This window comes from Watersipora subatra, chromosome 11 (genome assembly GCF_963576615.1).
Source record: "Watersipora subatra chromosome 11, tzWatSuba1.1, whole genome shotgun sequence".
NCBI classification, from domain to species: Eukaryota; Metazoa; Bryozoa; class Gymnolaemata; order Cheilostomatida; family Watersiporidae; genus Watersipora; species Watersipora subatra.
In genome coordinates this window covers 2,439,849-2,458,824 of record NC_088718.1, presented here as the reverse complement: position 1 = coordinate 2,458,824, position 18,976 = coordinate 2,439,849, and the positions used below count along the sequence as shown (strand labels likewise).

The window sequence follows — 18,976 nt, the reverse complement described above, 5'->3', positions numbered from 1 at the left end:
AGTCTTACAGAACGATGTCACAAAAATTATCAAATTATTGAGCACATCTGTGCGTTTTTGGTGTCAATATTTTCTATACATTACTTTGATATGGTGTGCTGTATAAAGGCAGCAAACATGAAAAAATTAAAGCATCAGATAGTGAATTTTTTTTTCGATTTTAGCTGCTGACTGCGGAAACTCTATTCCAAAACAGGAAAATACGGTATTTACAGCTTGCAGACAATGAGATAGACTACATATCACCCGATTCTTTGAAAAGACAGGTATGTAAGCTAATATTGAAGTTGTCTACAGGTAGAGGAGAAAACTCCATAGCTTGCATTGTTCACTATTGATAAAAAAGTTGAGATAATTATATTATAGTAACTAGAACATGCTACATTACTAAACACAATGATGTTTCACTTATATTACTATTACATACAAAGCAAACAAAATAACAGAACAAAATGAATAATTCATTTAAAAAGGTTTTTTATCCTTTTAAAAGTTACAAAAATATTAAATGCTGACATACGAGGTCTGTTAATTAAGTAATGAGACAAGTCAGATAGCATTAGAATGGAGAATTCCTCGAGGACTCCCTTGCTATACTACTATGGTGCAGGTGCTTATCTATCAGCAGTGCAATTAGGAAACTCATAGGTGTAACAGGTGGGCTCTGAGAGCAGTTTTTTGTAAGGGACATTTGCTAGATGCGTTCCAAAAATGAGCGACAGCAGAGTTGAGCAACGCTGTGCAATTAAGTTTTGCGTCAAACTTCAACACAGTGCCACAGAAACCTACACAAAGATTCAACAAGCTTATGGAGACACAACTTTGTGAAGAGCACAGGTTTTTAAGTGGTTCAAGGCATTTTCTGAAGGTGACTCTGTCGAAGATGACACTCGGCCAGGGAGGCCATCATCCATTCACAATGATGCAAATGTTGAGCGAATCAGAGAATTAGTTTGTTCAGACCGCTGTTTAACTGTCAGGATGATTGCTGAACAGTTGCAGTTAAATCCTGTGACTGTCCATCAAATTTTAATTGTTGATCTGGAAATGAAGAAGATTTCGGCAAAGTTTGTTCCCAAGAATCTGACTTTCGAACAGAAAGAGAACAGACGAGCCATTTGCTCTGATCTTCTAGAGAGAATTGACACTGACCCAAATCTTTTCTCCAATGTTGTTACTGGGGATGAATCATGGATTTTTGAGTATGATCCTGAAACAAAACGTCAGTCTCGAATGGCACACTTCAGCCTTACCTCGACCTAAAAAAGCAAGAATGAGCAAATCAAGAGTGAAGACCATGCTCATCTGCTTCTTTGACAGCAAAGGTATCATCCATAAAGAGTTTGTACCTGAAGGGCAAACTGTCAATGCCCTATTCTACCAAACCGTCCTAGAAAGGTTACGAAAACGAGTTGCTCGTGCAAGGCCAGCCATCAAGGACAACTGGATGTTGCAACATGACAATGTTCCTTCCCACACCGCACTCTCTGTAAGAGAATTCTTGGCTCAGAAAAGCATACCAGTTGTACCACATCCTCCATACTCTCTAGATTTAAGTCCCTGTGACTTTTTTCTATTCCCCAAAGTCAAGAAACACCTCAAGGGACAGAATTTTGGTGACTTCAACACTATAAAGGCAGCTGTGACGGAGCAACTAAAGGCGCTGACGGTTTCTGAGTTCCAGCACTGCTATGAGGAATGGAAACTCTGATTCATGCGATGTGTGGCTAGCCAAGGCAAATACTTTGAAGGAGATAGAGTCAAATTGTGAATAAATTGTAAATATTTAGCACTGCAATAAAAGTCTCATTACTTTTTCATTACTTTTTCATTACATTACTTTTTTCATTACTTACTATTTAATAAATCATTGACCATTAAATAAATACAATGCACTTTCCATAAAACAATGCATTTTTGGTCGTAATATTATTTCAAAATCTAAATACAATACTACAATGTACAATTACTACAATACACATTGTAGTAATTGCACATTGCAGAAACACTTCTGTTTTAGATGACAAAGCAAATATTAGTATGAGATTTACATGTATCTTTCAATTTCAGACAGAGCTGAAATACTTGTTCCTTGATAACAACAACCTTGAAAATGTAACAGTCTTTAAAATACCAAGCAAAAAACTTCAGTCAGTGAGTTTGTCCAACTGCCAGCTCAAAGAAATTCCTACAGGAGTCTCTCGTACTGTTCAACAGCTTAATCTCGCAGGTAAATATATGGAGCTTATCTCACTTGTATGCTGTAGCTTAACATTGCATGAAAAGATATGAAAGCTTTGAAAGCCTAAAAGAGGTGTGAACTGAGGCTAACTTTGCTGTTTTATTCAGTCTAAAAGTATGTCAATGCCGCATCAACTCACCAACCAAAAGGGATTTTCATAATTATCACCCATTTTTAAAGTCCGCATTTAATTGGTGAGCAATTTTGATATGGTAATCGATTATTTTGAAGATTTTAAGTAGTACACTTTATCTCATAAACCTGAGATCACTCAGTAAATAAATACAAAAAATACTATTGCTGGTAAATTGTTGTTAAATAAATTTGCAAGAAAAGCAAAAGCAAAAATTGATTGAGAGTAGACAACTTCACTTTTTTTCAAAATAGTTTATTTATTTGTGATTATCCGCAATATCTTTCACAGTTGACACTTTGATAAAATTAATCAATTGATAATAGTAATTAATCAATATCAGCTGCATAGTTTCTCTAACTTATTCGAAACTTTCAAACTAAAATCAAGGTTAAATTAAATTAAAAGGTAAATTATATTCCATAATATCTACTGTACTTACTGGTAATCAGTTATATTCATTTTAATTATGCATCAATGAAACATTATTAGTTTTAGTTATCATGCAAGACAAATTTAAAAAACCTTCATTTGCTGCTAGATCAGATACAGTCGAACCTTTATATGTGGTTTATTCATCTCAAATTTTACTTATTTTGTCAAAACCATTATCTATTGTTGAAGCAAATATTCCTATAAAAACAAATTGAATTCTATTTGATTTTTTTAATAGTCCAAAAAGTTAACAATTACTTCATTGAATTAATATGAATGTATTATATATAATGTAACTATACACAAATTGAAGTATATGAAATAAACTTGACCAATTATAGATTTATAATAAAAAAAGGAAAAGCACAAACTCGGCAACACATAAAAAATAAGTGTTGATAGAGATACACACTTGAACACTCTAACATATACTAGGTGTAAAGTCTAAACTAGCCTAGTTTATGTTATAAAACTTCACCCAGCCTTTTCACTTACACTGTACTGTACATGTACACTTATAAAGCTGAAATGTTACAAGGAAATTTAAAAGTTCTATTTCGGAATTTGCTCTACATGCAGAGCCACCCATATGTTCAAAATTGCATTTGTGAATAATAATAATAATGATCATCATGAGAAAAGGTTTGACTACATAAAAATGACTATATACATGTATTTGTGTTGCATAAACTGTTTGTTTTGTAGTAAATGTATCACTGGTACCATATTGTGATCAGCACACAAAAGATATAAAGCTAACATAGCTTTGGCCTAAAAAATAAAAAAGTCCTTCTATAACTTGTACTTTGACTGGCTGAGCTTCCAACAGACGAAGTGTTTGTAGTCTCTGAATACATGTTTTCTAGGAAACCGGCTAACACTTCTTGAAGAGAACAATATTTCGATGTTTAAAAGTCTACAGAGCCTTGACCTCTCCAGAAACTTGCTAGCCAACATATCAGAAAGAGCGTTCAGACCCTTGCTCAAGTTAAAGGTAAATTTTGTTTGCTTCAGCAATTTGTTCAGATTTACCAGCCAAACCACTTTCTAACATGAGTCATCGTCAAGTCCACTCGGTTTAGTTTGGTATAAGACTTAACCTTTCTTATTATATACTTGTCGTTTAGTCAATAATCTTATTTAATTTTCAGGCATGTGTTGAACTACCACAAAAAAGCCAGTAGTAAATCTGGACTGTATCAAATAGTTTTTACTGGAAAAATGAAATACGTTTAACTATCATGATGCAAATTTCTGCAATAACTGGACATCGGAAATTTAGCCTGACACCTAGAAGTCTAAATCAGAAAGGAAAATATGTTGAAAGCTAAAAACGGAAACACCAACAACGATTTTGATTGATAATATAATAATTGATAATATAAAATAATTGGTTAAACTCAGAGTTTTCAAGTTCACAAATTTATTTCCATGTGCAAAAATGAAAATAAACAAACAAAGCGGTATTTTTCTTGTTACAGTTACTTTACCTGGGAACCAATCAGCTGCAGGAAGTGCCAAAAAAGCTGCCAGGCGAACTGCAACAGATTACTTTGGATCACAATCGCATCTCAGACCTTCCTAAAGAGGCATTTGTTAAAGTCAAACGCCTGCAGGCACTCACTCTTAAAAACAATATGATTGGTTAGTTTTCACTACCAACTACCAATAAAATGCAAGTTTGAGTCAAGTCGATGCATGCGATTGGCTAGTTACCATTTGAATAACAGGTAGAATATCATGTACAGTTAACCCAGCAATAAAGATATAAGAATGTGGAATGCTGCTGTTGTTAGTCAAGAGAGAGAAAACTAGCTGTGGCTTTAACACAAATCAGAATATGAAAAAATTTATTGCTGGACTAGATGAATGCCCAGCCTCGCTTTAACTGGAAATTTAAATGACCGATGATATAACTGAGATTGATATATATATACTAGCTGTGCCACCCGGCGTTGCCCGTGTAATAAAAGTCTTTGGACAGAAAATTGATTTGTCTTTAATATATAACGACATTTGCCATTATAACTTTCAAAGTACATATCATGAGAGAAGTGTGTCTTGTAGTTGAACTAAATTAAGAGACAAATGAAAACAACTGTAAAGGTTTTAAAACTTTGTCAAACAACTGTACCTTTCAAGCTAGTGGCCTGGCACACTGCCAATAGAAAACTCCCCTAAGCTAGTTAATAAGTCATGGCTTCCAATGACAGTAAGCCATGACTTTGAGTCTTCATTGTTGTCCAGCTCAGCTGTTCTAATAATAGCTATAGCCGGATTTCCAACAGACGGGGAAGGAATTCCAACACACGGACTTTGAGCAATATATATATAGATATATATATAGATAACTAGTCAAATGCCTGGAACTTGACTAGTTATATATATATATATATATATATATATATATATATATATATATATATATATATACCACATGTAATATATCATAAATATACATCGGCACGTGTAATAGAATATTATATCAGCTATATATATCGGCATGCGTAATGTAATAATTACTTAATGAATTTGAGTAACTTACCTAGAAAGCTAGATCTTTACTAAAATCTTTGCTCAAATACTATTCATGTTTTGGGCCAGCTTAACAGTCATTACGAGTAATGTCAACAATGCTAGTTATTAACCCCAAGCAAGCGCTTTAAGCCTGAGTATCTTAATCGATGTAATGACTATTTACTCAATAAACTCATTGTATTCCGTGTAGCGTAATGGTTAATTTCGCCGCATCTAGATCTGGAGGTGGCAAAAAATCTGAGCGGCACTAGATCAAATCTAGTGCTATTCAGACTTTCCATTGCTAGATATCATTTGTTATAACTAGACACAGAGTTTAACAAAAAAAACAAACATTGAGTTTTATATATTTAAATTTATTGCTGTAGAACGTTTGTAAAATTATTGCACCGTTAGCAGTAACATTTGCAATTTTAAGACTGAGTTGTAAGTTATATTTCTACAATTCTTTATAATGCGTTGTCCAAATGGCTGACTTTTACTATAAATGGCTAATTTATCTTATTTAAACAACTAAAAAGCACCTGATATGTATTTTACTTTTTGTTTTATTTTTGCTGTATTGCAAAATTTGAAACAAATTCCTATTTGAAATGAAATTATTGTCAATATATTGTCATATATATAATAAATGTTTTACAGAGTACATCCATAAAAAGACATTCAGTGGACTCACAGAGCTGAGAACTCTAGATCTAAGCTCGAATGTCATCACGAGGATAAGCAGCAACCTGTTCAGTGATTTGGTGGGACTGAAGGACCTCTACCTCTCACACAACCCCCTTCTAATTATAGATTCTGGGGCTATGGATGGCCTTTGGAGTCTGGATACACTCAGTTTAGGTGAGAGAGATTTCTTCAGCCTTTGCACAAAAGCCAATGTGGTTTATGGGCATCCTTCATCCATATTGCTTCCTGGACTCTAAAATGGCTTTTTTACCACATACACCTCATCTTTCCTCTCTTCGATTCTCTCATCACGCCCTTTCTCAATACATCTCTGCATCGTTCCTCTCTTTCACATCTTTGCATCGACCACCCTACATATCGGTATCACACCACTGCCCCTATATCTCTCTACATCTCTGTCCACTTCCCTCCTAGACATCTTTGCACCATGCCATTCCCTTCCATTTTCAACACCCCGCCTTCAACATCTCTGCATCACACCACTCACCCTTCTACCTTGCCACTCTCACCCTCCCACTTTACATCTCCACCTCCGCACCATGCCACTTTCTCCTCTCTTAACTTTTCAGCTCCGCTCCACTCTCTCAGCCTCTTATCACTCTTCTCTGGCTTTCAAATGTTTTTATCATCTGGCTTTTGAATGAGAGTAAGCTCACGTTTCTCTGCTGCCTTGTCTGTAGATAACATGGACAAGAGTGTGAGGACACAAGGAGTACTTCTGCCTGACAGCCCCCAGCTCCGAACACTAAATATTCAAAACTCTCGGTCTATTACCAGGTCATTACTAGAGAATGACCTTCAAATGTATAGCCTCAAATCTGTTGAGTACCTCAATATTATGCAAAACAATCTTCGAACTCTTCCAGCAACCTTCCCACAATTCCTCCCCAACCTTCAAAGAATACAGCTATCAAGTAACCCATGGAACTGCAACAGGTATGCATACCAGTCAGTACTAACCCAAAACTTCTAGCATTGCATCTATATGTTTTCGTTTAGAGCCTTTCAATCTATATATATATATATATATATATATATATATATATATATATATATATATATATATATATTTCTCAAAGTTTGTGTGCATGTAGATATGTGGGTATGGGTGTAGTTCCACTTATAGCTATTAAAGTCTTGGAATAAATAATACGTATCGCAAAAGATTTGATGTCGGACTCTCCAGTCAGACACCTCACTAACTAAGCCACACAAGCTCGATGTATTCTTTAGGCGATATATGTCGCTATATGGGAGCAAATATGCTACCGCTCTGCGTCATGCCAAAAGGTTATACATAACATCGTGCAAAGCAGGTAGCTCTTATTAGTACGCTTGCTCAAATAATCCATTTGCAATGTGCCAGGCTAATAACAAGTGGCAGCCAATTCTCATTGTTTACAAGCTGATTTTTAATACCTGGACAACGCCGGGTAGCACAGCTAGTTTACTAATAAAATAAAATTAAAAATGTTGTCCTTGTCTACAAATGTGTTTACATAGTTTGGGACCAAATAGGACCTTTTTTATTACAACAATATTAATAATTGAAACTAGAAGAGCTATGGTGAAAATTCCAAATAAAATAATTAATCATTCAAGATGGGAATTAGAAGGTCACGAGGCTATAGGTCCGCTGCATTAAATGACCTTTGACAGTGCAAAAGCATATACAATCAATCACAAACCATTCTACCCTCCCTCTCTAAGTAGGCGATCATTGTTCCCCCTACTTCCTAAACCCGGGACTTTTTTTAGCAGGTTTCTACAGTGGTTTGCCATTGCCTTCTGTCAGGTGTTTTTATTGAGTCACCATCACTAGCTAGCTGGCCATTGGCTCGCAGAGAAGCTCTTCCGCCCTTTTTGAGGTTTTGTTTTTAGTTCTGCAGAGTTGCTAGAACTCTGCAGAACTAAAAGCTAGAACTAAACCCCCTCCTCATCCATAATGGAATGCTGATGCCGAGCCGGTTTAGTCGCTGACAACTCGGCAATTGTCATTCTACTACTAACCTGTAATACTAGCAAAATCAAATAATTATCTTTTGGCTATTGGTACAAATAACTGCCTCGTTTTGTTTCAAAAGAACTTGACCATCTAATACCTGTAAGCAGTTACATGTTTATAAGTTTTACTCATGACTTTGCAGCCTGACATGGTATACCTTTTATTTGCAGACATCTCTACTGGCTGAGGGTTTGGTTGGTAAATGGCGGAGTAGAGGAGCCCCACCTACTCCACATAACATGTGACCTGCCCAAGCATTTGAAAGGGAGACAACTCATAGACTTAGATGCGTATGACTGGGTTAGCAGTGATCCAGAGTATATATAGAGTAGGCTCCCTATGTCTGAGGCGCGTAGAATAACTGAAAGCTCGGCTTACCAATGAGCTCTACAAGAGCTGCGTGGACGAAGGTTATACAATTCGTAACCTAATTGAAAACTGGGATACACGACTGTCTTCCGACAAACAGGCCAAAATTGGTGATTGTTTTACCTGTTACCTCTATATATCACAAAGACAAGATCATACTCTTCACTTACATACCTGTTTATTATAGCTTGGCAGGTCTGGCTAGCTTGTCTTCCTAATTTATGCATCTAACTTTTTTAGGTTATATATAACTTTTCAAACATTTTTTATAATCATTGCTACAGTTCATTTGTACTTTTATGTATCTACAGCGAGTTGTATGTATAATTATATATCACAATATTTATGTCATGATTATCACAAGCATTTTACGTTAAAAGTATTTGTAATATCATTTTGATGAAATTTAGTGTTTGTGTTTCAGCTAATATCAGAACTTACTATATTGGTGGCTATGAAAAGTGTTCGCTGATATTTCTGTATGTAACCAAAACAGTTTTTGCGAGCATTATATGTGTGATAAGGCAAATATTTGACAAAAATGGTCCGAATTGTCCAATAGAGAATTAGTGTTAGCAGGAATAAAATATTTTATAATGACTTGTTATGCCACACAATCAACACTACAACAAGTAAAGAATAAAAATTGAAATAGCATCACCTACCTTGTAAAAGCTGATCAGCCTTCCTCTCCGAGTTGTTAATTCGCACTGATTAGCAGCAAGTCCTCTTGTTGGCGTAACGTAGTTCATTGTGTCATGCAGTGTCGTTGGCAGTCTAAACAATGGGAGAAGAATTTAACACTGGTGCTATGATCGAGGCACCAGTGTAGGCAACCCTTCATTGTTTTAGTATAACTGAACAAAGAGCAGCCGTAGACTAGTGGTCTAGAACCCCTGACCTGCAAACAACAGGTTGGAGTTCAATTAACAAAAAAAGGGGCACTAGTGGTGACAGCAATGACATGCAACCTTAAATTGCTTCCTACATCAGGGCATGTTTTTAGTTGTTGAGACTACATTGCCACTGGACTCGGACATTCCCAGTCAAGATCACAGTCATTGCGTGTACAACAGAACTTTTTAAGAACACTGCAAGAACTTCTGCTTGCAGTCTCTTCGAGAGGTTGCTCACATGGTATAGTTCAATGATAAATTTATTGGTAACACGGAGAGACGAATTTATATGTTCAACATATATGAAGTAATGCCTGTATATGTTGCCTAAAAGCGTACCCAATACACTTGGGTATATTGCCAGGCTTTATTAATGATGAAGGTTGCCTGACATACCTTTCACATTAATATGAGTGTATGTGAAAGGTATGTCTCAAACCTTTCACGTCTCAAATCTCAAACCATGTAGTTGTTGGTTTGAGATTTTTGAAAAATTATTCTTGTAATTTGTACAAATTGGATTTCACAAATTCTTTTTGTACTTCGCTTACATAATATTTATGTGGCGATCAAAGAAAAGTCTTCTACCACCAGCAAATTTTAATGTTGCCAAGAGACATTTTAAATAATTGTCTATCTTTTGTGTTAGTAATAATTTGTTTTAAGCAGTTTAAATCAAACCCTTTGTCCGAAGAATAGAGTTATTAATATACTAGCAATACAAAAGAAGCCCAACCCGGCCATCAGCTGAATTGTATTAATAATTTGCTTTGTAAAATCACATTGCCAAGCAATAATAGTTATGCTTGAACAAGTATTGAAAATGAATGTTCAGCAGAATTTATTGCATAAATTTAATGAAATTATTACAGTGTTTCTATCCTAAATTTCAACTGTCTTTTTGTATTGTTGACCTTCATGAGTACAAAATGTTAAAAACAAAAATTCTACACTTTTGTATCGCTTTTGGAGGAAAAATACTTGGGTTAAGCAAGTAATTGAGTGTATTCTGTCTCAGTAAGAGAAATAAAATGTTTGCATGTATGCTCATAAAAAATGATGCTGACTAAAAAATACATGAAGAAAAAAATGTACAACAAAAAAAATCATATTATTTGGTAAAAATGTGATGAAAATATGATATACACTTAGATCTAAAACAGTGTTTGCATAGGTTCACTCTAGTTTTTATTGTAGATAGACACACAGACAGACACACAGACAGATGTTCTGAGGGTAGTTTTGTAAAAACTAAGATTGGTGTGGCTTCTAATGTTATTAACCTTAAGCTTTTACTGGCTAGGCGGCAGTCATATAGTTGTTGGTCAGACTGCAACTCTGAAACGCCACTAAATTTCATAGCTGATTTTACTTCCCTTTTTAGTAACTTCTTAGTCATTGGTTAGATGGGAGAAGACAACTATCAGATGGTAAGTCAGAACACTTTCGATAAAAGATTTATAGCATGCTGTGATGAGACTAGCGTTGATACACAGATACCGCAGTTTACTCATAATATGTAGTTTTTTGCAAGCTTTGAATACTCACTGTTCAGTGCTGGCTTTAGAGTCTAATTTCTGGTTCAGAACTGTGCCGGGATAGGTGAATTCTGACACCTGCTCAATAGTCGAGTTGTTTATGACTAGATTATGAACGGCAGAGTTATCATGACAGTTAATAAAGATTATTTCTTTCGTTTTTTTAGAGTTTAGCAGAAGGTCACTGTCAGCGCACCAATTACTGAGATTATCTGCTTCATTCTAAAGGTTTGATGTTTGCCTTCCTGTCAGGAACTTCAGGATCCCCGTGTTGTCAGCATATTTGATGTATTTGATGTTATCGTGCTGATATGGCAACGATAACATCAAATACAAATTCAAAGTCAAGAATGTGGTATTCTTTACTCGAAATGGTTTGTGAGTTAAAAATGCTACATCAGTTTTTATTTCAAAAAGTGGGTTTTGTAAAACCTTTTTCAACATCTTCATAGCTATTAAGTTATGTAAAACCCAGTAAGCAGTTTTCAAATTTATATTGTAGGCGATAAAAAACGATGAATGGGTGTCGAACAGTTTTTAGAGTATTGTCCACATCGTTCCATCTAATATATATGTTTATGCCAAGACATGTTTGTCAACCCTGAATAAAAAATTGCTAAATATTTAATCTACGTATATATAAGCACAAAAATAATTGCAAACTGTATTTATTGTTTGTTCATTTCCTAAAAGAAAAACAGTTTTTGGGAAATGTCCATGCTGACTTGGTAAATGGTTGTAGCGTGTTTGATGAGATTTGCTCTGCGAACTAGTTCAGAGAATGCCATTGGTTACTACCCAAAGCTATTTTACAGGTAATTATGATGTTAAATTTAGGTATCCTGGCCCAATACATATTTTTTAATAAAATAGCGTCTGTACATCCTAAAAGAACAAATAAATAAACAGTAACAAGAAAAATAAAAATTTTTGAAATTGGGGCAACAAAGTTTAACAACTAGAAGCTTCCTAAAAAGATGTATTTATAAGTGCCACACTATTATAACTTACTAATTAGATTTACATCCCATGGCTTACCTTTTAGGTCTACATTGCATGACTTACCTTTTAGGTCTACATTGCATGACTTACCTTTTAGGCCTACATTGCATGACTAACCTTTTAGGTCTACATTGCATGACTTACCTTTTAGGTCTACATTGCATGACTTACCTTTTAGGACTACATTGTATGACTTACCTTTTAGGTCTACATTGCATGACTTACCTTTTAGGTCTACATTGCATTACTTACCTTTGAGGACTAAATTGTATGACTTACCTTTTAGGTCTACATTGTATGACTTGCCTTTTAGGTCTACACTGTATAACTTACCCTTTAGGTCTACATTACATGACTTACCTTTTAGGACTACATTGTATGATTTACCTTTTAGGTCTACATTGCATGACTTACCTTTTAGGTCTACATTGCATGACTTACCTTTTAGGCCTTCATTGCATGACTTACCTTTTAGGTCTACATTGCATGACTCACCTTTTAGGTCTACATTGCATTAATTACCTTTTAGGTCTACATTGCATGACTTACCTTTTAGGTCTACATTGAATTACTTACCTTTGAGGACTAAATTGTATGACTTACCTTTTAGGTCTACATTGTATGACTTGCCTTTTAGGTCTACACTGTATAACTTACCCTTTAGGTCTACATTACATGACTTACCTTTTAGGACTACATTGTATGGCTTACCTTTTAGGTCTACATTGCATGACTTACCTTTTAGGTCTACATTGCATGACTTACCTTTTAGGCCTACATTGCATGACTTACCTTTTAGGTCTACATTGCATGACTCACCTTTTAGGTCTACATTGCATGACTTACCTTTTAGGTCTACATTGCATGACTTACCTTTTAGGTCTACATTGCATTACTTACCTTTGAGGACTAAATTGTATGACTTACTTTTTAGGTCTACATTGTATGACTTGCCTTTTAGGTCTACACTGTATAACTTACCCTTTAGGTCTACATTACATGACTTACCTTTTAGGTCTACATTGTATGATTTACCTTTTAGGTCTACATTGTATCTGCCATTCAACACCAAATCAACTAGAGTGCATGATACCGCCTTTGCCTATCAATCATGCATGGGCTGTGTCAGGCTATGGGAAGCAGTCTTGAGAAATGAAAAGACAACTTCGTATTTTATGTTTTATTCTTGTTAGTCGTAAACTACCTATAACCAGATATCATGAAGTTTGGTATCACTAAGATTATAAATTGCTCTTGTAACCCAAGGTACACTGACCATGTTACCAGCAGGGTCAGGGACCAACACAACCACCTCACAAAAGATTTTGCTTGTCAGGTTTCATATGTTATTTGTCTCAGGCTTTCCATACTTTTGAGAGGCATGTGGAGAATACGCTGAGAAAAAAATTAGGATTTCAACAACTGCATGGGTGCCCATTTCGAAAACAGTTAGCAAAGAGAAGGCCTACATAGTGACTCTTGGCAAGTACAGCAGGTGTATTATGTGGTCAACCTTCTAACAACACAAATATGTTGGCATGGTTAAGCTTGTTTCTTATAATTTTGCAGAAAAAAGAAACTTTGAAAAGGCAAAAGAAAGTCCAGCATCATTTAATCTAATGTATATCATTCAATAAATTATAACACTAAATGATTCCAAGTAAAGCAGTTTCGCAAAGAAAATAAAAATATTTTATTTTCCGAAATGATCTGAACCTCTGCATCACATTTTCCTATCCATTTTTCAATACTTTGGAATGCAAGGTCAAATTTTAAGTACCTTGGTATTGAGGAGACAGTCACAATCATAAAATAGTTGGTGGATAGCAGTGTGGTGCTATGCAGTTGCCCCAAAATGATCTAATCACTATATGGTGACAACAAGCTTAGCTCATACCAAATCAACATGACCACTTCAATTAAAGCTCACTGGCTCTACACAACAGCAACCAAAACACTGTGCTAAAGCAAAATGACTTAACACGCGTGGCTTTTAAAGAATAACCCAGACTAACAAGAATAAGAATGAGTCCCACAACAAGAGCTGATAAATCAAAAGCTCCCAACTGAACAAAATGGTAATCTTGACATTTAGTGGTAACAATGTAACATAAAGAAGAGGCTTTTATGAACTCTCTAGTCTAAATACAGGCTCTAAAGTGCTAAGACTGTCTCCACATACAAGCTTCATTAAACAATGATGGGTTACAATATATTGACTATCTTACATACATGTATAACACCTAACAAGATGTCTTTGTTGTACGCTAGATGCAAAAGCATTGAAATGTGCTGGTTACAAGATAAACCATGATTTAATGCTGTCTAAAATATTCTTCACTCCAGTGACATCATCAAAAAAATATAAATGAAAAATCTTTTAAAAGCTGTAAAAATACAACAGTAAAGCATAATCTATATCGAGAGCAGTCATATATCATAAAAAAATTTTCTTAAATTTTAATTACCATGCTAATATTTTTTTTTATTTTTCTAAATAATTTGAAAAAAAATTATTCAGCAGAAACATTTTTTTCAAAAGACTGCTTGATTTGCTTTTTGTCAGCATTGGCTGGTGAAATAAAGTTAAAATCAAGTCCAGGTGAGGACAAATCTTATGATATTATTATCACAATTCTTGAAAAATCTAGTGGAAATGTCAGAATTAGCTTGACGAGGGTTTGCATCGTTTAACACACTAATGGGAAAAATCAAGCTACATCTAAAATCTAGCAACAACTTCAAACTACAACAAATGCCTCAAATATCATTGTGAATTTCAAGGTAGCAATGCACCAACATTCTTGTTAGATGGCTGGTTAATGAGTTTAATGAGATTAATGGTTTTTCCGTCAACACAAATAGTACTTTGCTTATTGAAGCAGCCGTGGTGCAGTGGTTAGTGCGCTAGGATATAATCAGTAGGTCAGTGGATCGAATCACAGAAGGACTGCTGGTGGTGTTAGGAAGGGCATCCAGCCACAATTGCTCCTGTGCCAAATCCCATGTGCAGATAGTCACCTTATAAGTAACTCCAAGATAACTCTGGTTTGGAATAAAGTGCCGTACATGCAGCAGGGAGAGAATAAATCTTGATAATGAAATTGTTGAATCTTCGCATATTTAAAAAAAATTTGCCAAATTTCAACATAGCACTAAGGTGGCATTGAGATGACAACTCCAGAATGTTCAAATAAAGCTGTTACTGCTTTGTGTAGCTCACTGCTAATCTTCCTAACAATGCAACTTAAAACAAAAAGGCACAATTCAAAAACCTTTTTGGTTGAAATAAAATTTATAGCCAATAATCTTAAATTTTTTTAACAGCTTATGAGCTAGTGAACAAGAATCTGCAGGACAGCTATAACCTCTGCGTTTGGACTTGTTTTGGTAATAAACTACAAGCAGACTGCTTATCAACCCTTACTCCTCTATAGATCACTTACTCCTTTATAGATTACTTACTCCTCTATAGATTACTTACTCCTCTATAAATTATTTACTCCTCTATAGATTACTTACTCATCTATAGATTACTTACTCCTCTATAGATTACTTATTCCTCTATAGATTAACATGTAAACTTAAAATGTAGAAACAACAGTTTGAGAAATGAAGTTCTGCTCTGCTGACATATCTTACTGGCAGAAGATTTGCTCAGAAAATTTTTGTTATTCAGATAAACATACCTTAAAGCACTAAGTAACAGGGAAAAAAAGGTGAGAAGGGGTCGCAAATAGGTGGTAGGAAACAGGAAAGGATTTGCTGCCTAATCTCAACTTTTGGCAACTAGTTTTAAACTGTGGCAAACCAGACCGTTAAGCCAGGCCTCTTTTGACAAAGCTGTAACTTTTTCATTTTGTACAAAATCATAGACAAAAATAATGAAATGATTATATAAAACCAACCAATGGTGCCTCTGATAACCACTTCCTTTCAGTTAATCGTCGCAGTTAAAGATCAAAGTCAAAGATAGACTTGTAACTATACACTCTGCAGGTAGCCCCGCCTAGGTAGGCGGGGCTACCTGCAGAGCCCCACCACCTAGCCTCGCCAACTGCTCTAGCCCTGCCTATGTAGGCGGGGCTAGAGCAGTGGGCGAGGCTAGGCGGTGGGCAAGGCTACATGGCTATGTAGTGGTTACATGTAGCCATGTAGCACCACCTACCTCCTTTCTTTCCGTAACTTCATGATTAGCTCATGAATTCATGACACGGCTACTCAAGGCTACAGCACTTCCTGTTAGGTCCAGCTTGTTGCAAACAGGATTACAATACTATTAAGCTCGATGAAAATCCTGCACTTTGTAGGCCAGACCCTGCACCTGTTGGTTAACTTGAAAATAACCAAAATCCAATGGGATTATGCTATTATCTGTGTTTTATACACACTAACAACTTTTAAAATATGTCAAGTTGTACATATTTTTTTGTAAACCTGACATACAATCCAGACAAATAATAAATTTTGTTTTTGGTCTTTTCTTTAAAATAAAAGGTAATTCATAAGATTGTTCATAATATTTTTGGACTAAAGTGAAACCACAAATAGGCTTCTAAAAATGCTGCCCCAAGTAACCTAAATTTGCAGGGCCATGTTTGCACTTTCTTAAAAAACCTAAAAAGCACATACTGCCTAGGTCAGGGATTCCTCAACCAAAAAGGAATTCTCCGCTAGGGGGTAATTTTGAATATAGAAGGGAGAACAGAGAGGTGTCAGATTTGATAAACTTTCAATTTATATCCTGCAGTGCAGTGTGAGTTTGGGTTTCATTTCGGTTTTATCTGTAACACTAGTTGCTAATAATGAGCTACTAGTCAGAACTCAGATATATGTGAATACATCCATCCATATTTTGCTTGAATAGTAAGTTAACCTAGTCATAAACCAATTCACCACCATGCCGAAGGTCATGTATTGTTGTGTGTTGTATGCGTACTGTATAAAAATTTATATTATGTTGTTATATGTTTAGATTGTACAATAAAATGGGATTATAATTTGTATCAGTTGTTTTTAGTCGTGTGAGTTAAAAGTGCTGGTAGGAATCAAATTTATTATAAGGCATAAGGGGGAACGAAAAGAAAAAGATTAGAACCCCCTGGTGGAGGTGGCCTAGGTAGAGGACACACGGAGCTGAAATTTCTCATCATAGTCAAAACTCAATGACACCATTCACAGGTTTCTAAAACGATTGTCACTTCTGGTCTGCAATACAACCTATTGAATTTGTAATTACTTTCAGTACAATACAGCTATCACCTTCCCAGTACGTTACACAATAGTAACAGACAAAAAGTAATTATGGTGCATGTGATTTTTACACTATATAAAAACAATCGATATAGATACGTGCTTGACCAGCATTTATCTTTTGAAAAAGCATCTATGAGAATACTATTTTGCATAAAGATGCACATAGTAACATGAATCAACTTTAGATTCATGTGAGATAATTAGGATGATCAGCGGCATAACTTTTATTGCTGCCAAAAGCATGCAATAAATAAAAATTAACTTTCGTGTTCATTTAGAGACTGACATCAATTGCTGCATTGTCAAGTTCTGTGTTCAGATGATTACCAGCATAAACTAATCATTAAGCTATTTATTGGTAAATAGCTTTTTTAGCTTTCGATGTAGTTTAAATTGACACGATGTTGTGAATCATTGCAAGAGAACATGACTCCAAAATTTAAACAATAATTTGACGATTCCAACAGAACACCAATAATGAAGTATCAAATGCTTTATAGAAAACATCTTCTAATGTGTGTCAGTGGCTCATCTGGTCTGTCGGACTCTTTATAAAACCTCACACATTTGTCATTTGCTGCTTTGGTCAAACTCGCAAACTCTTGAGCTAGTGTCTTAGCTAGCCAGAGGACATATAGTACAGGAGGGACATGTACGGGGGAGGGGGCGGGGCGTGGTACATCATGAAAATACGGAATACACACATGCTATAAAACTCAGAAACTCTCTCTATCAGTTGATCTCTACTGCTTTTATCAATTATAAAATTGGTCTACTTTTCACTTGTATTTTTTAACTTCAAACTGTTTAATAGAGGTATTGCAAATAAAAACATTATTGTTATTTTTAGAAATATTTTAAAACAACATTTTGCGAAACAAAGATATTGTTTTTTAATCAATTATCTTTAATAAAATAAAAGATAACTGTTCTTATGTACAATTATTATTTCTTATTTTTAAAAAACATCGAAAAATAGAAAAATTTTCCTAGATCGCATCTCAAATTTACAAAAAAATGCTTATAAGATGCAAAGAGGTATTGTTTGTACTAATTCGCTTATTTCAAAACTCGATCATTTTCCAAAAGAAACTGGGTTTGAACTTCATTATTTCACAACAAATAGTATTCTTATTTAGCCAATATCAGTAAAGAGTATATTTAGGAGGTAGCAACTACTTACATACTTGACAGAATTTGACTTTTTGGCAATGAGGATCAGCTGTTTTGAGTTAATGATAGAATTGGTTTTTTAATCCTTACTATAACAAAAGGACATGTCTATCTGCCCGAAGTCACGCTAAGAGCATTAGGAAAAAACTGCATAGCACAGGATTTGAACCCAGATATTTGGATGCAAAGTCAGTCACACTACCATCTGCATACTTAACCACCTTTCCACATCTAGAAATAATTGTGGACATATTATCATACATGAGGATCTCTCACAGCGCATTGGACTGCCAGCGTACTAGTGACAAGTAATACAAAATATATTATCCAAACAAAATATATTAATATAATAATAAAAATAAAATACAGTAACTCAATTCACTTAAAAATAGCTCAAAATATACATCAATTGTAAATGCCCCTGTTGCTGATAGTTATACTGTACATGCATGTATAAAAAATCTTTAGTTAATAAAAAGTTATATGTACAAAATCCACTGAATTTTAAAACCGTAACAGAGTTTATATGCACCTGCTAAACTTGAGAATTATTAATCTTTACCTATGCCATATGAAGCTTCCTTACCATACATTGGAATCAAAAAGAATCCCTATGCTAGCAAAAAAGCAAACAAAAATACCGAAAAACAAACAAAATTTCGTTACAAATATTAATTTGAACTCCAATATGTAAAGCAA

General features: G+C 34.9%; 1 protein-coding gene across 1 annotated transcript in view; it reads left to right on the top strand.

Moving 5' to 3' along the window:
• The window catches only part of LOC137408553 (chondroadherin-like), a 29,976-nt gene extending 20,947 nt beyond the window's left edge, over positions 1–9,029 (top strand). The window contains exons 6-12 of the mRNA XM_068095121.1: positions 165–266; positions 2,071–2,230; positions 3,677–3,804; positions 4,292–4,454; positions 5,991–6,191; positions 6,719–6,974; positions 8,214–9,029. Coding sequence (XP_067951222.1) covers positions 165–266; positions 2,071–2,230; positions 3,677–3,804; positions 4,292–4,454; positions 5,991–6,191; positions 6,719–6,974; positions 8,214–8,370 — 1,167 coding nt within the window. The 3' untranslated portion in view covers positions 8,371–9,029. The remainder of the gene's footprint in view (positions 1–164; positions 267–2,070; positions 2,231–3,676; positions 3,805–4,291; positions 4,455–5,990; positions 6,192–6,718; positions 6,975–8,213) is intronic.
• The last annotated feature ends 9,947 nt before the right edge of the window (positions 9,030–18,976 follow it).